The 22,193-nt window shown below is 42.0% G+C and overlaps 1 protein-coding gene across 9 annotated transcripts in view; it reads left to right on the forward strand.

The window, feature by feature from the left end:
* Positions 1–22,193, forward strand: part of MAPK8IP3 (mitogen-activated protein kinase 8 interacting protein 3) — a 78,556-nt gene that overhangs the window by 30,636 nt on the left and 25,727 nt on the right. For 3 of the 9 annotated variants that reach the window (XM_072877721.1, XM_072877724.1, XM_072877730.1), the window contains exons 6-9: positions 3,251–3,302; positions 8,700–8,946; positions 11,660–11,762; positions 14,458–14,576. The exons of 1 other annotated variant lie outside the window; for it this stretch is intronic. In XM_072877721.1, the coding sequence (XP_072733822.1) occupies positions 3,251–3,302; positions 8,700–8,946; positions 11,660–11,762; positions 14,458–14,576 (521 nt within the window). 5 more of the 9 variants (XM_072877722.1, XM_072877723.1, XM_072877729.1 and 2 more) reach the window with 4 other exon arrangements.

Below are 22,193 nucleotides of genomic sequence, written 5' to 3' on the forward strand. Positions count from 1 at the left end.
GCGTGTCAGTAGTTCTCCAAAGGCACTTCTGACTCTGGGCTGGGCAGTAAGTTCTGTGCCTGGAGCCTGCAAAGAGAGCAGTTCTCATCTTTAAATGCTGGCAAACAAATTGTAGTTTTGTTATGTTTTATAAACTTTAGGACGTTACTTATAGAGCATCCTGATCCCAGGTTTTAGCTACTGCAAACCTTTATTGAGGAGTTTGCTGTTTACCTTGTAACTAACGCAAGGTGGAACTAACCAAGTGTTAAGAGTCACCCTGTACTGGAAAGAATTGTGTGTATGAAGGTTACTCCAGCACTCAAAATTTAGACCAGCCCTGAGGATGCTCTAAAGTTCTTTGAAGACTGGTAGTCAGCCGCAGGACTGCAAAGCTAAAGCTAGCTCTTCTGTAGTGTTTGCTCTTTCCCCTTCCCTGGGAGGTTCAGAAGAGGCTGGAAGGTGTTTCAAAGAAACTCCTAACAATCCTACAATCTACTAACTTCCTAACAATCTGCATTAAAATCCTTTCCTGAAGATCCTACAGCTTCTGATGCTACAGAGACTTTGTACTTCTGTCTCTGTTTAGCAGGGACGGTGAAGTTCATATGTTCCATGTACATTCAATGGGGTGCTGTGTCTCCCTGCATGTTAAATGCGAATGTGTTTGTATATGAACGCAGAAATAAGCTATGGGTTCCCAAAAGAAATCTGATAGAGATTACCTAAAGAGGACGTATAATTTAATGTCTTTCTCAGCATACGTTTGGGATGGCTTATATTTCTCAGTGCCACCAGTGAGTTACATCAGGCCATCCCAGCATAGTCACAAAAGCGTTTATATTATAGCATGTTGTTAGATATTCTGACTGCACCACTTGTTTTGCAAGGAATGTTTTGCAGTTATAGGAAATTTTCTCCAGCTACATACACCTGTGAAGCATGACTCCCTTAAGACCATCATTCTGACCTGAAGAAGAGGAAAGATATGAAACTAATGGTTAAAGCGGCTCAAAAAATGGCCTAATTTTTTTTTTCTCCCTGAAAAGAATCATTCTTTTGCAGGAGACTCTTTGGGACCCTTGAGTTATTTCTTTAACTGTAAAACTAGGAATTTTCTGTCTTTGTGGCATAAAGTTCTAATGTCTAGTTTTGAATCTCTTCATAATCTCTTATACGTAACTGACTATACTTTTTGTGGCACTTAGCTCAGTACAATGCCAGGGTGAAGATTTCGTATTAGGGGAAAAATTTCCCTAGTACGTTATTTAGAAACTTAAAACATGGCTGTTTGTTAGAAACTTTCAGGGTCTTGGAATGATAGCAGTAGGATAAAGAGAGGTAAATGCAGGAAGACAGACAGAGGTAAAGGTACTTTGGCATCATGATCTATTAGGAGCAGGTGTAAATGGAAGGATAGAGGTTGTAAATCGGTATTTAGACAAACAGCAGTGGAATGTTTTCTATAAATCTTCAGCGATTGTTAATATTTAAAAGTAACAAGCACCAAGATGCCTTTTGAATGGAAAGGCTACAAGGAAACTGATCATCCCTATCATATATGAATCTGGTTTTGAATCTGTTGAAAGATGATTACATCTTCTCTATAAAAGAAAGTAAGGTTAATTAGGTTGTGTCAATGATCTGTGTTCCTCTAAAATCCAGTTACATGCTACCTGTGTAAGAGGGTTTGTCTATGAAACTTCCATGTATGAGTCTTTAGGATCTTCAGGAGAGGATTTTAATGCAGATTCTTAGGAAAAGTGCATCCCCAATCTCCTTGCTGGGCCACACTGGAAACACCTTTCTGTCCCTTCTGCCTGTCCAAGATAGGCCACAGCAAGCGATTATTCCTCAGCATGAGCGACAGTGACACAGCGGTGTGGCACACTGTGTTGGCCAGGCAGTGCTGAGAATGGGAAGGTTGGGCATCTTGGTTTTCTCCACAAACATTGTCTCTTCTGCTAGACACTCCACCTCCTTTGGTCATAAATGAGCTGGTTCATGCACCATCTCCTCTGTTAGTGTGTTTGCATATGTCCCAGGAGGCCTTAGGTCCTGCTGCAGTCGTTTTGCCCACGGTCACAGGTGAGGTGATTGTGATGGTTGCCTAGCCTGGTCATCAGACCAGTGCTGATGATCATTAAAGAAAGGCACATGAAGATCTACTGTTATTAATACTGGAGTACAGAAGGGCAGATTTCATCACCCCACACCAATAAGCGGAAGCCCCATACAGGAGTAGGTGAAGTACCATCATTGAACCCCTTTGTGGGTGCATGTCACACAGAGGATCAGCTTAGTTCATCTCTGCAGGGCCACTGGAGTCCAGCTAGTGGAGGCTGCTGGGGATATCTCCTAAATGGATGTGTGCTCTGTCCCTGCAGGCCTGCTTCTCTGGCGCGAAACCAGTTGCCGGTTTCGGCATGCTGCTGCAGCCTTTTCCACCTCCACTGCTCGCTCTAGATTTTCTCCCACTGGAACTTGGTCTCAAAATCTGTGCCAGCTTTTATATTCAGAATCAAACCTGCAGCTAGCTAGTCACCTGCAATTGCCAGAAAGAAGAGGATGAAGAAAACTAATTACAGACATCTGGCAATATGAATGATGCATTCATTTATACCTTTGTTTAATTTCTGATTTTTGAGTGCATTGTAATATGTATATGGAGAGGGGATCAGAGAGTACAAGTATTATTTTTCTTGCTTAATATTGGAAGTGATCCAGAAACCTCTGATTTCTGCTGTTGGAGCTAACCAGATTTGGGGTGGAATGTACAGAAGTGCTGTGTAGATAACTTTTACTTAAAAGCCTCTTTCCTGATCCAGTGATGACATCTCTAGGATCTATGGAAGCTTTTTTGTTTTGCTGCGAGATTTGTTTGCTGTGGCATGTTTTCCCACAGTACCTTTGTTTCTCAGAAGATACACCAACTTTAATTGGCTGATGATTCCCTGCACTTTTGCATTCCCCCAAAATGTTTCATACTGATGGAGAAGTCAGTCGTGCCTGTTGTGGTCACTTGAACCCCTCCCTCTTAGAGTCTCCCCAGGAAGATGTATGGCTCTAGCAGTAGACATCATGGGTCTGAGTAGACACACCATGGAAGTGTGGGAGTTGAGAGTTCATACACCTGCTACATGAGGGGAAGGAGTGTAATGCCGTTTCTAGTGACTAATATTTCACATAAGCTAGTGTGCTGTTTCTTTTCTATAAGAACCTTGTAAGCGGCTAACATTGGTTTCCCCTCTCTCTCTGTTTCTCTGTTTAGCAGGAAGGAACGTCCTAACTCTCTGAATGTCTTCCCCCTCGCGGATGGCATGGTACGTGGGCAGATAGGGGCCAAGATCGTCCCAACACTGGACCACTGGCACCTGAGTGACCTCGGCCAGCTGCAGTCCAACTCCAGCTACAAGGTTTTATAGACCATCACGGAGCAAGGGTTTCCCACCCTCCCACTGTCAATAGCATCCCACATTTTCATTAAGATGGAGACTAGTCTGTGTCCATAACCCTTTGCAGCCTCTCCCTGCTGTGTGTCTGCTCCCTTGGTAGCTGTGCTGTAGGTGGGAGGATATTCTTTTGCAGATCTGGCATATGGTGCGGGAGGGATTTGAGATAGCTCCTCCTTTACTTGGCTGGCCCCAAGTTGAAAGGAATGTGTGGGGAGGCAGTTAGGGATTTAGGGAAGGTAAATCCTTCACTTTTTTATAGCTTATTTGGGAGAGGAAATGGTGGAACCTGTCCCCTCTCTCCCCCTTGGTAAGAGCAGTGCTTTTGCACCTCAGCTGGGACCAGGCATTGGGTTGCGCTTGCTCTCCAGTGTTTGTCCTTTTTGACTGATCGGTGTTCTGGCCTTCCTGTCTTCAGTAAAAAGGGCTCCTAATGCTCTCTGGATGCCCAAGTCTTGCACTGTGCTTAAAGATCTTCAGTTCCTCATATATCTAGTCATTGCTCTAGACTTGCATTGTCTACCTTCAATACACTTGTCACCTTCAATGCGCTGCCTTTTGCACTAAGGCTTGCCAAAAACCTCACAGCATTGCAACTGTGCTGAAGCAGCTGCATGGTTCTGCCTGTTGCTTGTGGTGCTCCGCTCTGCCATTTGGAGACTGGTCTGAGCCTAAAGACTCAGATGTTGTACTCTTAGCTGACAGCTCACTGCAATTGTTTACAGTTTAGACTACACATGGTGACCCACATTTCCCATGAGCTGTATCTCTAGACTGCTCAAAGTCTTTGTGCTCAGGATCCCACCAAATTCCTCTCTTTGAATGATGTTCCACAAATGCCTGGTGACAGGCCTGAGAGCCAGCAGTACATCTATCCAGCACGGCTTACAGTGTGTCCACCAGTATCTCACAGAGCTTCTGGTCTGCTTTAAAAGTGTCTGATAGAATTTACTTTCTCTCTGCCTGGAATTTGTAGAACATCAGGTGTTTTATATGTCACATCTAGTCTTCTTTTGACAAGTTGTAAATCACTAATCCTGTAAAATACATTGAGGCAGTAAAGGCAAAGAGGAGGAAAAAAAAAACAAAGAAGAAACCCAAATTATTGTTATACCCATTCTGCATATCTCCAGATTACATTAATGGTACTTTGGCCTGAGGGACTCTGCAGGAGTGGCCTCCTTGATGCATCGCACAAGAAATTTAGACAAATTCAAAATTTATACAGAAAACAAAGCAGCAACTTCCCTTTTTTTAACACTACCTTTGTAAAGTAGCCAGGCCTAGCACAGCACAAACCTTAGCACTTTGTCAGTCCTCTGCCATCATGGAAGTTGGAAATCCAAAAGCAAGATGTTTGGATAGGATGGAGAATGTTCTTGGAACCCAATCCTTGCTGTAGTGTTAGAGGCACGGAAGTTTGGGAAATGTAGCAACTTGCAGAATGCCAGTCAGGTGCTACCGTCATTTCTGGAGACCTTTGCCTGGAATTAGAGAATAGCAATGTCACAGTGCAATAATGTAATTAAGGATGGTGGAAATGAAGATAGAGCATGAATATGTTTCTTCAGACTAGTGCTGTGCCAACGTAACACTGCTGCAAGGACACAGACAGCAACCAGAATGCTCCGAGACCAATCCGCTTCTGATTTGGGAACCAGTTTATTCCTTGGGATCTCCAGGCAGTGCTGCACACTATGGCCTGAACATGCCCTTGAGCTCTCTAGCAATCAGGTGTTTGCAGCAGGGGTTAGTTTTTAGAGAAGAGTTGTGAGGACGTTGGGGTTAGATCCATATTCCACAGACTTGCTAAGGCGTTATTCTTTAAGTGGTAGCATTGCAGAACTTCTGAAAGAAGTTGAGTGGATCTCACCGATAACCCAGCATCTGCATTGCAGGAGAATGCAACAGGAACCCAGATAAATTGGAAGCTTTGATGTCCAAGTTCAGATAATGGAGGGTTACTGACTGGATCTCTTAGTGATTTGGTGGTGGTGATGTCAGGCAAAAAAAAAAAAAATCCATTTCTGGTTACAAGAAAGCTTTGTGCGGAAGTAGGAGTGTGCTACTCCAAATGTGTCTGACAGGTAGTGTTGGAATTTGTGTTGGTGCTCATTAGGGAAACTCAGAAGTGGGATGCCGGGTTTAAGGAGGCTAGCTGGTAGGGTGGAGTTAGAGAGCTTGGGCTGTGGAAGACTTGGATGGGGTAGTGTGTTACGGAGGATTTCCTAAGAGTATGGAGCAAACCTATGAATAATTAAAGGATGTGATTGACTGACTTAGTAGATTTGCAGTTTGGAATGGAGATTTTACCTCATGCAAGCTTCTTGCACACTTTCTGACTGGAATGCTATTTCTTAAATATTTTGCATGATTGAAATCTCAGCAGTACTGCTCATGCACTCCTTGCCTCTTCTTCAGCAGCTCTGATATTTCACTGACATCAGCTGCACACACATGACTCACCTTCCCAGTATGTATATCCTAACTCTTTTGACTAGTTTTCCTTCTTCATGGGGCCATACTGTAGTTATATTTTAAGTGTCCTTGTGTACTTATTATTAGTATTTTCTGTTTTAGTTGCTGTCATTATTTTATTTTTACATTCAGTTGTACATTTATTTTATATAATGTTTTGGAGATGAAAGTCCTTAACATTTTTGTTTTTATGTACTATGCTTTCAGTGTTATAACCATACAATTGTGGCTTCTCATGGTGACATATGACTGCTATGAATGTTGGGCCTTTGCAATGCATTTTGGAGGTCACTACTACACATTTGATGTTTAGGAGGTTGACAGGTATGGCTGTAGGTAAGTGGTGGTTGTGGAGAGTATTCTTTGGGTGAGCTATGGGTTATGGAGAATGCCTCCTACGCTGTAGAGGAGAGCCAATACACATAGTGGAATATTTAGCATTAACGAAGCACTCAGGACAATAGAAGGAAGATACCAGCAAAGATTAATAGAGCTTCGGGACTGTGAAGAGGAGCGCCTTAGTAGTATTTACATTTGGGAGGAATTTCTCCAGCGCAGGCTGGTAGGTTGATAAAGTACGTTTTCTAGGTAAATATAAAACTGGGATGTATAACCAAAGAGTAAGTGAAAGACCAGGGTAATTACTCACTGGTGTGTTCTGAGTGACGGGCAGATTATATCAATAAACAAGAAGTTACAGGGTATCTCTGATACAAATACCGCCCTATAGACACTGATGATTACAGGCTTTCTGAATGATATCTAGTTCCTAAGAACAAGGAATGACACATGGACCCACCTGGGTGTCTCTTTTACAGTGCTAAGGTGCTCATGGACTTTGGTTATGCTCGTAGACTGACAGTGGGTACAAGAACATCTCTGAATCCTTTCATCCAACAGAAGTTTTGTTTAGGGAAAGAGGTTTTATGGTTGCACTTTACACTTGATACTCTTTGTCCCTTTGTACTTTAGAAAGCACAGCAGGCAAACTGCAGTTGAAGTAGTACAAGGTTTACTGAATCATATTTGTTCTCAAAAACCTGGTTTGATTTTTTTTTTTCGTTATATATTAGGAAAGTAGCTCCTGAAACAGGAATATGAAATAGAAGTAGGAAGTGTGGTTTTCACATGTAGCAGCTTAAGTGAAAAGTCCTCATCTCAGTCTTGATGCTAAAATCAGCAAATGTGCAGGGAGATGATTTATTTGAATGTCCATGTGGGAATGTGGGTGCTGTTTGGACTGACAATGCACAAACTATATACAAAATGTGGATCGTATTTAATGGTGAAGCAGTTTTAAAAATTCTTACATTTCCAATATAAATGCTCCGACGCAATGTAAAACCTTTGACTTCCACAGTGCAATGTACAGCAGGCTATTTTAAGCATATAGAGGCCAGTCTAATTAAAGGAAGATCTTAATAAGATTCCAGATTTTAAAAAAAATATGGCTGCAAAGGGTTAAGTCACCATTTTTTTCAGTCTTTTGTCTCATGCCATTTTGCATTTTTTTGTCATGTTGTAAAGTTATTATTAGAACAAGAGACCGAGACTTCCAAATTAGTGAAGTGAAACAGCGTCACAGCTCCAGGGTTGGGAGGCTCAGAGCAGCCTCTGAGCAGAATCAGGATCTTTCTAGTACTTGCACAGGAGGGGAGAGACAAGCAGTAAAGATTAAAGCTGGGTCTGGATGTGCAGATGCTGAATGTCACTGCACCCAGTTGCAACTCATTATCACATATAACTCTCAATATTAATTTTGTCATCTCCCTGCAGGCAGTAATTAGAGTGGGCTGCTGTGAAGAATGGGGAGATCTCATTTGGGTCTGGGAGTGATCACAGCATTGGTCAAGACGTTACTTGGCTGACTGTGAAGCAATGCTGTTTTAATTGACAAACAAGTGTCACAGTATAAAATCCTGACAAATCCTTGAAAGCCTCCCATGTTTTTCAAGAGGTGGTATTACAAGAAATGGGGCTGTAATGTCTGTAAAACTGAGAGCCATGTGTGCGCATTTCACACTGGGAATCCATCTATGTTAACTTGTCAGCTTTTGATTTTTGAATTCCTGGGTCTTGTCATCCTGTCATTTGGAAGTGGGGAGACCACACCTGTTTCTGCTGTGTTGTCAAGCTGGACCCATGCCTGGCTAGCTTCTGCATAGGGTGGTATGGGGACATAGGTCTCCTTCGCTAGCAAAATCAGACCATCCTAGCTTGGTATCCACTTTGCTTTTGTAGTTTAGTGTCAAAACCAGTTTGCTGTTCCCTCATCCAGGTTGTGTTGACGGCTTACAGTAATGACATCATCCAAGACCTCTAAGAGGCCACTTCAGATCCTTCCCAAGCAATATCGATGTTGCCTTCCAGTCTTGGGAAATGCTGGCCTGGCTTACCACAAGTGCCAAAGCCCTTCAGCTTCCACTATAGTCAGTGTGAGCTGCAGCTGCTTTTCACTTATGATGAGGCCACCTTTCCTGAGATGCATGATGAAGAGATCACATACTGATGTGACTTGTGAAGAACAATGTTTAGTGGTAGAGGAGGAAGGGTATCAGTCCTTTCACAGGTAGGATTTGCTTGCTGAGTTCAGCATGAGAACTCACTGCTTCATTGTGGTTGCAGTGCCTAGTGTTACCAGCCAGCGCTGGACATGTAGCTGGTACAGCGAGCAAGACTCATTCTTGATAATTCTTTAAGGCAGCCATACACCAACAAGTGGGAGATTAATTGAAATGTATAGCTGTGCTTTTCGCTTTCTGTTCTTCCCCCACCCTGGAATTGCCCTAGTGCCCCCAAGATGAAATGTCCGAATCTGGGCAGTCCTCAGCAGCTGCCACACCGAGCACCACTGGAACCAAGTCCAACACTCCCACGTCATCTGTGCCCTCTGCTGCCGTCACACCCTTGAATGAGAGCGTCCAGCCCATCAGCGAATACAATGGCACAACCAAGAGCAATAAGAGGGCACGAGAAAAGCGGAACAGCCGGAACATGGAAGTCCAGGTCACGCAGGAGATGAGGAATGTCAGCATAGGTATGGAAGCTGGAGCTTGGGTATTTGGTCGTTAAAGTAATTGACTCAGTGCTTGTGTCCTTCTGTTAGAGGAAGAGGCTGGGAGACTGAGGGGTAATCAGCTTCATAAGTATAGAATTTGAGGTAGCTTTACTTAGAAAGATACGTGAGTGAGACAGGGCTGATTGGATGTTAGTGGTTTTCCGGGTAGCAAATTTTCAAAATGTCAGTAATATGAATAGTTTCACAAACGTACAGGATGGGAACAGGTTATTGAGTTCAGTCCCCTGCAGTTGCATTCATCCATGTCATAGAACCTCTTTCATGAACAGTCAAGTCCCATCTTAGTCTAACTGAGCTTTTGGAAAGCTGTTTCTGGATCTCATCAGTATGATAGTTAAAAGCTTCCATTTAGTTTTCTCTCCAGATTTATTTGTAAGTATTTTATATCCAGTTGTTCATATGCCAAATTTGTCAGTCAGGTTAAATAATTATTTTCCCTTCTGTGTGTTTATCCCACACCTTGATGTGTTTAAAAATAGCAATTATATCCAGCCGTTTTTCTCAGATAAATAAGCTGATTTCTTTTAGTCTATTTATCATATAAGAACCCCCCCCCAAATCTTTGGAAGTTACAGTTGTTTTCTCTCCACTTCCCAGAGTCCATTAGTAATTTGAATTCATGATTTCGTGTCAGGAAAGCCATCACCTAAGCCTTTAGCACCAGGGTGTTTAAATAAAGAAAATGGTGTAATAACATGATAAAAGCCCCTTTCTGTGCTTTTTAATATAGCTGTGCCAATGTAGTATCTGAGCAACTCCCAGCCTGTATTGTATGCAGACTTGCAGCAGCCTTCAGAAATGAGAAGTGGTCTGTTTTATAGGTCACGAACTTATATACAAAAGGACTGTAAAACTAGCTAAAGGTCGTGAGGAAAGTCTGTGCAGGAGCACAGGGATGAGCGTAGGTCTCAGAGGTTAGCATCTGAACCAGGTGATCATCTTTTTTCCTAAGTAATACAGAGGAAATTCCTCTGCTAACATTCACAAGCTGGTTCCTAACAAATTAAGACTATAAAACAACATGTAACATCTTTTGTTATAGCATTTGAATGAGAATTGTTGTGACTGAGTCCCATTCTGTATTTATATTAGCAGCTGAGGGGGTCACAGGGTCACAGATGTCAATCTGCCAGAAACTAGTATGGTTCTCCATAAAAGCATATGGCTTCTGCATAGCTAACTGTTAAATTGTGATCTGTTTGGTGATCCTGGCCAAGGCAAGTCAGTATAAGCGTTGGTATCAGAGAAATTGAGCACGTATGTCAGTAGTTCGAATGCCCTGTAAATACTTCCCCTTATTTTTACAGTTGCTGCTTTACAAGCTTATTTACGATCAATAGCTTTCTTGGGTCAAAGTCTGCCCTCTTCTATATGTGTGCAACTCTGAAGTCATTGTGCATGTGAAAGCTTCTTTCTTCTTGGTGGAAGTATCATATTGTGGAATCTGCTCAAGGCAGATAGTTGTATCTTTCCTATGTGCTCTGCATATTCAACCTTTCAGCTATTTCTCACACATAATGCAAAATCAGATCTCCATGCTGTGGAGAAACACAGATACTTGAATTTTAATCATGTACTTTATGCATCTGTAATTAAAATGTCTGTCAGTGATGCAAATGCCTTAGAGTTGAACTACCAAAAAAAGGTACTCAAAGGTATTTGCAGAAAAGCTTCCCAGCTTGAAAAAATAAAGAAAAGGAAGCCTCTGTTTCTGTGAGCTTGAGAACCACTGGTGTATGGATGCCTACTTTGGCAACAGATACACATCATGCTTTGTCTTCAAACGTGGCATTTGTTGCCAGCTGGTGCACAATGCCAGCCTAAAAGAATAAAACCAACACTCAAGTTGTCATGGGCTTTGTATATTTGGCTACTGAGGCCATTTGGAAAGGTCAAAAATTTCACATCTAACACCGTTGAGGGACTAATACAGTTTACAGATTAGGTCTTCAGTCCTTCAAGAATTTATTGTGTGAACAGACACTGTGTTCATATTGTTTGTTTAGAATAGGTGCAAGTCTGAGCTTTTGAACAGTTTGGTATCCAATAAATGTGACTTGACAAGAGGAGGAAGTTCCTTATTCTTTAAATACTTACTTCAGGCTGTAGATTATACAGAAACCAGAGATTCCATGTATCAGTTTTTAAGTGAAATTTCCCTGTAATGGGTATCTAAACCAATTGTAAACTTGAGAGTTTGTATTGAAAAAATATTTCTATTAACACTAAATAATGCCAATTCATGACTACAGTAATCTCTGTGAAGCTATACAGAAAGTCACTGTGTCTTTGATCGCAGCTAAAGCTGCATGGTGATTGAAGAGTTTTTACTGAGAGATAAAAAGTTTATTTGGAATTTATTTTAATGGATGAAGTATTTCTGGTTATCACATTTTAATGAGGATTCGGGCCAGTGACCTTGGTGACACTCTGGTGTGGTGGCAGGGAGGGGATGCTTATGGTCTTCCTACTCTGGAATTGTGAGGGCACCTTCGCAGCACTGGTGCATTTGTGACTCCAGATGATCAGCCACTTTCTGTTCCTATTTTAAGACTGAACACAACACCATGAAGTTTTGAAACCTCGGTATTCAAAGCTGCAAAATTCCTTTCGGGGAACACCATCCTGTGAAAGTCCTGATCCTATAGATCATGTGTATTGTCCTACCTAGGAATGGGCAGCAGTGATGAGTGGTCCGATGTTCAGGACATCATAGACTCTACTCCAGAGCTGGATATGTGTCAAGACCCCCGCCTGGAACGCACTGGTAGCAGGTATTGTTTGTGACTTCACTGTGTGCTCTTTTGCTTGGTTTTATGAGGAGTGAGGAATGGATGCTGTGGCTCACACTGAGTTCAAGATGCAGCTGTTTGAGAAAGTCCATATATTCTGCCTAGTGCGAATATAAGGGGTCCTGACTTCCTTTGACTTCTGCAGAGAAGGCAAATGTCTGCTGGTAATCTGCAGAAGGATCTGTCCAGCTGACCCAGAACTGGGCTTGTTTGCCGTGCTGGATCAGGGAGGACAGAGAGATGGAGCAACAAAAGGTTTAAGACAGGCAAAGGGGACATGGGCTTAAGCTCTCAGGAAGATGGAAAAGGTGCATTTGTCTAATAAGAGATCAGTTCTGAATTTAGTTTTAAAACCTCAAGCTTTTTTCAGTTTTAATTTTTTCAAGTGTTTGAAGAGCAGGAGCAGGGATGCTCCATGAGTGAGGACAAGCAGGAGTAACCCCAGCGATCCCAGTCCTGCAAGTCCTGAGCAGAGAGGGCAGAGCACTGATAACGAGCTCCATCAGCAGCCCCAGACAAGACAAGGGGATGAATTAGGTCCCGGTGCTACCCATAAGCAGTAGGAAATACGGCTGAAGACAGGTACGCCTACAGTGTAGCTCGGAGAAGGACTGAAGGCACAGACCTGAGGTTAAAGGGAGCCCTTGGACCCTTTGGTAGGTGGGTGTGGGTCACAGGTGAGGCTGGTCAGAGCAATTTTGACCCATCAGTGCACTCAGGACCTTCACAGAGTCCTCTGAATTAGCAGACTTTTACTGAACTACTCTGCTGCTCTGGTTCCTATCCATCACCCGTTTTGTTCTAAATAGGAGGCTCCCTAAAGGCTATTAATTTTGGCACCATATTTCTGTGAGGCATGTATTGATCTAGAATTATTAGTCTAGGTACCTTGATTCATTTTTACTAAGGTCTGGTGGTTAATTTTACAGGATTCATGGATTTTTACCCTCATCCAGTGGGTAACTTGGCACTACACCAGCAAAAATAACCCCCTAGCTCTTACAGGTATGCAGAAGATAATACCCTGACAAAGTTAAGGCAGGATTTTGTCACAGTCCAAATCTGGACTGGATTCCCCCTGTTGAGCACCCTCATTGAGAAGGGTATGAGCAGCAATAAGAGATGCATTTGTCAGCTGTGAAACTACATACAATTAAGCTCCCCTCAGAATATGTAGGATGCATGGACAATTTTTAGGATCAGATGCAGGAGGAATCTAGGTAGCCAAAACAGCTCTATGTGGGGAAGACCAAAGTGACTGATGAGATCAGATCAAAAATTGGTCAAACCCAAGGAAAAGAAGGGAACGGAGAGGATTGCTGCACTGGGAACAGGCAGTGATCTCTGATCCAGGTAGTGAGACTGAAAGCTGCAGGAGACACAAGCTAACTCTGGAGCTGCTGAACAGTGTGCTTGCTGCTTTAAAAGCAGATTGCTTTTGAGATCTATACAGCTTCTGAAAGTTGAGTGCTGAAGAGGTAGGTTCAAGCTGAATTGGGTCTTCCGGTCAGACGCTGAGTGCTCGTTGCTTCTTGTCACTTGTGCTGTCCATTAGACTGCATGAACTGATTAATTCTGGTGCAGTTAATGCACCCATTTATAACTCCTCAGTGCTCTCTGATGTCTGGGTAGCTGTAATTTTTCTGTAACCTGTGAAAAAAAACCACTATTTTTTTTCCTTTTCTCTGCAGTGTGCTGTAACTCTGCAATATCAGAGACAGCTACCACACCCCATTTGTAACCTCCAGGCTTTATCACCTGATAAAGTGATATCACCTTTATCACTTTATCACTTGATTTATCTAAGAACAAAGCCACACAACTTGAGATAATCTCCAGTGGTACTGACCTTTCTGTTAGACTGCTGGAAAAATTGCACAGACTCTCTTCATGCTGGCTGATTCCCCTCATACAGAGCAGGGCACTTAAAAGTGTTTATACCCACATTAAGACCATTTTTTAGAGTAGGCAATGACAATCACAGAGGTTGCTTCACCCTCAACATCTGTAACAGCTATTTTCTGTTTGAGCCATGAGACTGTCAAGAAATGCAAGAAGATTCTTAATGGTACCAGAGACACTAAGAGGTGGAAATGTGCTCCCATATGATATGATTTGAAAACATTAACTTTGATTTACCTTTAATGAAATATATTTTGCTGACATGTGAAGAAGCATTTTGGCGCATAGGCTCACCCAAAGAAGAAACTAACCCTTCAGGCTGATTTCAGTTACTGGTTGGCGAAGAAAAAAGACCATAACTGTTTTCAACATTTGAGCCCTTATCTCATCTTACTGCTATCTAAGGTTGCTATCTAAATTGGTAGGAGTGTGGGAATCCTTGCAGAGTCTGAAAAGTCAGAGCTGAGAGCTGCTGCGAGCTGAAATTTTTCTATCAAGTATTGAATAGTCATTAACTATTATTATTTAAAAGGAAGTCAGCTGGGCGAGCTTTGAGGTTGTGCATGATAGGTACTTGTCCTTGATATGGGGAATAAAACGTGCTTTTTTCTTTACTCAATATGTTCCCTGAATCAGCCCATGGCGAATAGATGGAATGTGCTCTCAGGGTTTTGATCGCAATGGTCTGGGATGCTCAGTATTTTGGAGAGAAATGTTCTAGCTTAAATATTGCCAAGTAACAAGAGTCCTTGTTTTTTTTTTCTTTCAACAACAGCCCAACACAGGGGATTGTGAACAAAGCGTTTGGCATCAACACAGACTCTTTGTATCATGAACTTTCCACAGCAGGGTCTGAGGTTATCGGAGATGTTGATGAAGGAGCAGATCTCCTAGGTAAAAGCTTGTTTAGAACCATTGTGTTTTCTCTGATACAGTAACAAGTATATTAAGCGTCTAGAAGCGCTTACATTCTCTTTTTTTTTTCCCCAGATCTTGGATGTTTAGCTTTTAAAAAAATGGCATGGAAATTGAGATGTTATGTACCTGCAGTATAGTAATGTTTACTTAGAAAATAATTTAAACTGTTGGATAACTTTTATTTGGGTTGTCTTTATGTGCATAAGTTATTTTTCTATAGGATTCTCCCACACAAACAGTTTGAAGACAAAATTTGCTCCTTCTGCTTCCTCCCCCAAATTCCCCCCCCCTGTAATTTTACATGCTAGCAATTTCACTTGGAATAAAGAGTTTGTTTGAAATTTCCAAGACAGTAACTCCTTTTGTTAAGTGACGTTTAAATGATAAGGAAATATTATGGCCTGTATTGCATTTTTTACCCTTTTATAGTCAGTCTAAGAAATGTAGTAATTCACTTTCAGGCTGATTTTGAAGGAGCTTGTAATACCTGAAGTTATATTCCATTATATTCTGGTTATATTCCGTATTCCTAACCAGGGCTTTGAAGCAGTCAGAGAAGCAGCTTTGCCTCAGGTAGCAGTCTGAGCCCTTGCCATACTTTTTGGTGTTGGGCTCTTGAGTTTGTAGACTTTAATTCATGACAGAATTCAAGCATGTTCTTAAGTCCTGCTGACTGTTTTCCTGAATCAGGACAATATGAGTGATCGTTGAATACCCAGACAACACGGGCAGCTGACAAAGTTTATTACTGTGTAGCTCACTTTCCATTTTACTTTACTTCTGTTTGATTTAAGGAGCCTTAGGAGACATGAGGACTCCAACAATATGCCTTTTATGCATTTAGTAGCAAGAGATGTGATCTGAAAGTGTACATTTCCTTTCTGGTGATTACTGATGTAAGAGCTGCTTATGGATAATCTTGTAAGTTTTGTTCTGTGTATATGTCCAGGACAGGATGAGCTGAATTATGTCACAGATTTGCAGCAGCTCACCTTTGCAGAAATTAAATTAGGAAGATACTTGTATCACCTTTGAATACGTGTCTTGTATCAGGACCCTCTAAAAGGGTATGTTTCTGCAGAGAGGATAGATTTTACCCTATTCACCTAAGGCTTAACTATGAAGACGTGGACTGAAGACTGGAAAGGAGGTTAATGCAATACTTCTTGCTTTATCAAAGAAAAAAATCTGTGAAATCGTTACTATTATAGGCAATAGTGTGCCTGGAATGTAAGAACATGTTCCAGACTATCATCAGAACCCTTGCAATACCTTTTTGATATGGATAGGGGATTTTTTTAAGAAGCATGGTGCTAGCCCTGCAACATGCAAGAGAGCTCTCATGCATGGATTGATGACCATTGCCTGAAGCGTTAAAACATTTATTGTTTCACCTCCAACTCAAGATTGCCAGAAGAAAAAAATCTACAGAAGAGTCAAGATGAAAGCACAGGCTTTCTCTGCCTGCAAATGGAGCCAATGTGTGCAGATACTTACAAAATTAAGAATTTAGAAAGAAAAGCAAGATTTCCAGGTTTGAGAATCACCTGGATGTTAGCAGCAGTCATTGCAGAAGGGCTGGGACTCGTGCTTAAAGTGAAGATGACAGTAGGAACTTTATGTGACGGTTAAAGCTTTATCTACCTGCTGTGGAATGAATTTTGGTTAGCCAGCCCCCACACATTATTGGGAACTCTCTTTCTAGTTAGAATCAAAGCATTAAAAACACTGACAATCTTGCCATTGCCCATCTAATTTATCTTGGTCCTTAGGTGCTTCCTTATCTAGGAAGGTGTATGGTTGATTATATGGCTATCCTCCCCTAATCATTGTGCCAACTGCTGCTTTCCTTCTCTCCCCAAAATGGCTGGGGCATCAGGGATTGTCAGCTTCTAAGAGTTACTGTTCAGGAAAATGATTTGCTTGGTGTATGAACTGCTTTAGACAACCTGTTTCGCACTTCTGGAAGCCTGCTTTCTGGGAATCCCCTTTGGATTACCCTGTAGTCTGGCCCAGTGATCAGTGAGAAATGCAAACTGTTGTTTTCAAAGGGTCAAAGATTTTAGTTGCCCAAACCTTGCAAGGTTGGTCATCGCAGTTTCAGTTAAAGTCAAAGGTGCTTCACCTCTTCCAGTAATAAGGCTACCCAAAGACCAGCGCTTGATTTTGGGTTGTGAGACATCTGTTGTTTGACAGTTACCACTTGTAATAAAAATGTACAGAGACTTCGTTGAACAGTGCCTGTGTAAGTGTGGCTTATGAAGACCACATAGTGTGGCTTTTAGAGAGTACATTTCTGTGCTGGGACAATTTTCTGGTTTGAGCAGAGCAGCAAAACTCTTGCACGTGATCCCACGGCAGGGTAGCAGAATAGGAAGGCTTCTCCTGGTTCCTTTTTAAACCTGGAAGATGGGCTGTGATGAAATTAGGTCATTCTGTGAGTTTCCTGTGAGAAATGTTAATCTAATCAATCTTTTTGTTCAGTTCTGGCTACTGACTCTGTCTACATAAAAGTGTTCTTTAAAATGAACACACATGTTGCCAGGATTGTACAAAGGGAGGAAGACAGAGATCTTAGAGGTCATGTCTCTGACCAAGAAATGAGATTAGTACTTTTTTTGGTTTTGGCTTTGCTCAGTAGAAAGCACTAAGAAAGTCTGGTAAAGGTGGAAGCAAAAGGCTAGATCTTAGTACTGACAAATCTGTCAACATTATTCAAAATTTTGCCTTTTCTGTTAGATAAATTGTTCTCTCTTCCTGCTGTACCTTTAAGTCTGAAGAGCCACAGAGGAAGTTGTGCTTTATGGGCGTGACGTAAGAAACAACATCCACAAGCCAAAAGAGTGCTCTCTGGGTCATATTTGGAGCTCACTTCTCCCTGTAAATCAAATGAAGTTTACCCCACCTAAGTGAAATTTGGATATTTCCTCTAGTCTCTCTCAAAACTTGGCAATCAATCTTCAAAGAATATTCTCTCCTTTTGGGCTCAGTTTCTTAAAGAGAAATCTCATTAAAGAGGACTTTAAAATAGAAGGATCTTACCTTCTATTTTCGAAGAAATTACCCTTGAGCAGTAGCTGGCAGGCAAGTCTGTTTCTTGAATGGAAAATCTCACTCATTCTTTCTGGATATCTGCAAAGCGGCCAGCATCTCTTGGTACAAAATTGGCACTCTTCATTGCAATTTTTGAATATAAAATAATAAATAAAATATATGGGTTTCCCCTCCTGCCTCTAATACTGCTTTACATGCATGAGTTTGTGTAGGAAGTATTCTGGAGAAAAATGTGGAATGAGAACAATTATTTACTAGTGGTAATTGTAGACCAAATTCCCTTCTTTCTCACTACAGCCTTAGGAACACTAGTTGGCTGTTTTCCTGCGTATTCACTTGTTAATTGCAGGTTCTTACCTCCCGATCCTGGGCAGGCTCCCCCTTCTCCCATCTCCCTCTTCCTGCTCTTTGCTATCCCAAGAGTTTCTGGACGTGAAGGAGCACTAGCAGTTTGGTTGTGCACTGTGGGCAGGTCCTTCCGTTCAGTTTTAGGGTGCCCAATTGTGTTTGCTTTGGAAATTAAAACCTCACTTAAAATAACAGGGGTTTTGTGGTGAAGACAGAAATTCAGCCATATTAGCGGTAAGTTTATGTATAGTTTTTTGTACAGAAATGGGATTCAAAATGGGATTATCAAACTAAGTCCCAGCACTGCACTGTAAAAAAGAAAAAAAAAGTTTTTCAATGCAACTAATTATCTTTTGCAAGCTAAAGTATCATTGAAGAGCACATTTATTATCAGAAGATCTAGTTGCTAAAATCACAAGGGGAGGGGAAATGAGAACGTAGTGGGAACTAGCTGTTCTTCGTTTAGTGGTACATGACTAAATAAAGAGAAAATAAAGGTTTATCCAGTCCGGGAAGATGCAACTGCCTGACATTCATGTCTGGAAGAGTGGGGGGTAGCTGAGGCATGTGGTTGCAGTTGTACCACAGGTTACCTTCCCTTGATTTTTTTATGTCCTGTATGTAGAGTCATGCCATCTACAGTCATGGCAGGTCCTGTCCTTACTATTTCATGCCTTTTGACATTGAAATGGCTGAATCATTGTTAATTTTTTTTGAACAAAGTTTTTCTTTTGTTGGTTTCAGTCACTGATTGATCCTTTTTTCACTTCCTTTTTTCCCTTGTCTCTGTGCTTCGCTGGACATGGCCCATAGGGGAGTTCTCAGGTGTGTATCTCCTCTGCTCAGTTTCCTTTGTTGTTTCTTTTTTCCTTGTTGAGGTCGAATGACGTGGTATACACGTGTGATACTCCCCTGCTCTTGTCCAAACACGGTTGGCTTTGCAGACTTCTCCCACCTTCGCCTCGCTTGACTGCCTTGCACCGGTGGGTCCCTGGGCAGCAGGGCATGCCCTCTCTGTGCTTACACGCCTGCTGTGTTTCAAGAAGCTTTTCTTGTGTGGCTTTCTGCAGGTTTGCTCCACTGTGTTACACTGGCCTGTCACTCAAGGTCTTGTGTCTCAAAGTGCTTTTTTTTCTGTCAGGACGGGTGCTGTGCTTGGAGCAGAGCTCGGGTGGGCACAGGACTGAGTTAGGTTCCCACGCTCCTCTCAGCGAACCACGCTGTGAGGAATCCCTCTGTGTGCATGATGGCTGCTGTGGGTTAGTTGATGCATACTGGCCCTCTTCTGGAATAGCTGTAGTGATATTAAAGACACTTTCTTGATGGATTAGAGTGGCAAAGCCTCTGTCTTTTGTTGAAGCTTTGCCTTTCTGGCAGGAGTTTAAGTGATAGCTCTGTCTTTTGTTTTGGTAAAGGAGACTCACTGCCTTAGGGCCACACGCTGTCGTCAGAAGGTTTGCACCTTTCCATAAAGTGCATTTGGGCCCTGATGCAATTTCAGATGAAGTCAAGGGGATCTCTCTTGATTTCAGGGCAAATTGGGTTAATTTTTCCCTATAGTAAAGGCAGGTGACTTAAGCAGCGTGATAGCGTAATGCTGTGCGGTGTTGAGCTCTGTCACGTTCCTTTGCCCAGCGCCTCTTGGTGTTGGCTCTGTGAGGTTATAAAAGAAAGGGATGGCATAATCCTTTCCTTTAGTTCAAACTGTTTTTACTATAAGCCACTTTTTCTGAGAAAGGACCGCGAAAACCTCCCGCTGAAGCTGAGCTGGAGTTTGTCACAGTGCAGAGATAGATTTGGGCCTGTGCAAAAATGCCAGACGAGAGCTTTGATATCCGCCCCCCTTTTTGTTTTTCCACCTGCCTCTGTCCCTCCCTCACCCTATTCATAATGTCTGTTGAACTACCTTTGTTGTAGGGATGGGAAACCCAAAGACGTGTAGTCCAGGGGAAATGACGAAGATGGAAGAAACAGATGAGCTCATCTTGAGCTTGTCCTGACATCTCAGGTGTAAATCGCGGTTAGACCAGGCTGCAGCAGAACAAGGTGTAGATTAGTTACTACTGAGCATCACATATACTGGCACCACACACAAGATGTACACATGCTGATGAGCTGCTCTGTTTGCTATTTACAGACTGGTACTTAATGGCTGCTTTTTTTCTCTTCCTTTCTTCCCCTTTTGTCCCCATCTCTTTCTGTTCCCTTTCTCGTATGGGATGGCTCTCATAGTACGGGATGATTTCTTTGGTAAGGCGAAGGCCTTTTTTCTTTTTTTTTTTTTTCTTTCTTTTTTCTTTTTTTTTAATGTGCATTTTTTTCTAAATTTCTTCCATTCATTCAACATCCCTCCATATGTCTTGCATTCCCTTGGTTTGGTTTTTTTGTGATTGTGGTATCACCTCTCCAAGAAGCAGGACGCAGCTGGTCAGTAGTGGTGGTTTGCAGATTCTCCTCTGTTTCTTGTAGTTGATTATCCACTTTGATGCTTCACACTATTTGCCTGGCTATGGGAGGTGGACAGTGTAGGATGGGCTCTGTTAGGGCTCTGTCCAGACCTCTCTTCCCTTTGCTCCACACCACAAAGGGGTGAAGAGATCTCCTTTTAGTCACTCACAGTGTTTTTCTTTCCCCATGAGCAGGGCTTTCCCATTACAGCCTGCATAAGGTTATCTCATAGTGTCAATTGTATGACTCTGGGATGGCTTCATCCATTTCTTTATTGCAAGACTGGCCCTTCAGACCTCTCACTGGTTAAAGCATTGGGCTGTGACTGTCTCACACGCAAGGTAGAAGCTGTGGTGAGGATACTGATGGTTGGGATGCTGTATGGCTTTTAGTTCTGGCATGATAGCTCACCCTCTTCACCAGAGTTCCTTTCTTTCCCCAAAACAGCTGCAGAGAGGGATAGATGACTCAAGAATAGGAAGGAAAAAGATTTAGCCCCAAAAAACTGGGGACAAACTCTTTCCCTTGATGTCCCTCAGCACCTGTAATGTCCTTGTGCCATTTTAATGTCTTACTGGTTAAATATTTTTTTGATCATTTGTAGAATCAATAAAAAGGAACAAGAAAATCATTTAATAAACAGATGACTTCTTGGTCTTCCAATCAACATACAGCATGCCACAAAAGAAAGGGCTATAGGTGATTCACCTTACCAAACCAAAAATACACTTCAGTTTACACCACAGTTAGTGTCTCTCACTTCTTTGCTGTTTGCAGTATTCTTTGACACAGCATCCAAAGAACACATTGCCTGAAACATCAAAGTGATTAATTATTTGTCTACTAATTTTTCAGAAGTTATTTGAAAATGCTGCTTCTTACTCATTCTTGCTGGGAATTTGCTTTTGCCATCATAAATTCATCCCATTTAACTGTGGGAAGAGGATCTGTATGTTGGAGTGTTGTGATGTGTTCTCACTTCTTGTATGCTACCATGTTTCTCTAACTTCCACTTACTTCAAGTTTGTGTTGTTTTTATTTTATTGCAAATATTAATTAATCAGCAAATAACAGATCATGAAAACTGTTGATGTCTTTGCTGTAAAGGAAGAGGTAGTTCAGAGGGCAGCACAAGGAGCACTTCAGCACAAACACTGATGGTTGTGAGACTTCTTCATGCTCTGGGACCTGTGGTGAGAAATGAGCTGCAACCCTCAGCACTGTCCCCCAACAGGGAGAGGTCTCTTTGCCTTTAGCTCTGAGGTGGCCTTTGTTCCCCACTGTAGGACAGAATCTGATCCTGGGAGCCAGCAAGTCCCTGGCAGTAGGAAACAATCCAGATGTGCTTTTGGTCCCTAAATTGCTTTCTGTTTGGTTTTATGAAATACTGAATTCAACCTTCACTCTTAGCCCCAGATTTTTTGAAGTGATTGCAACCCAATCTGCATATTGCAGTCGTCGTAAGTTGATGACCAAGTGCAAGTGCAGTGTGTCTGGTACAGATGTTTTCTTGAGTGTGGGTCTTAAGTGATGGGACTGAGACGTCAGATTTTAAACATCTGTGGGAAAACTATTAAAGGTAGATAGAGCAGTGGACAATCTAAAGTCCTGTTAAAATTGTTCTGGTGGAAGGCTGATAATGGGAGGCCTGAAAGGTGCATGAAACTGGTCACAACCATGATCCCAAATCTGTACTGAGAAACAGAAAAATTGGCTTACACTAAGAAAGAAAAAAAATCACTG

This window comes from Ciconia boyciana, chromosome 13 (assembly GCF_034638445.1).
Source record: "Ciconia boyciana chromosome 13, ASM3463844v1, whole genome shotgun sequence".
In the NCBI taxonomy this organism is placed as follows: domain Eukaryota; kingdom Metazoa; phylum Chordata; class Aves; order Ciconiiformes; family Ciconiidae; genus Ciconia; species Ciconia boyciana.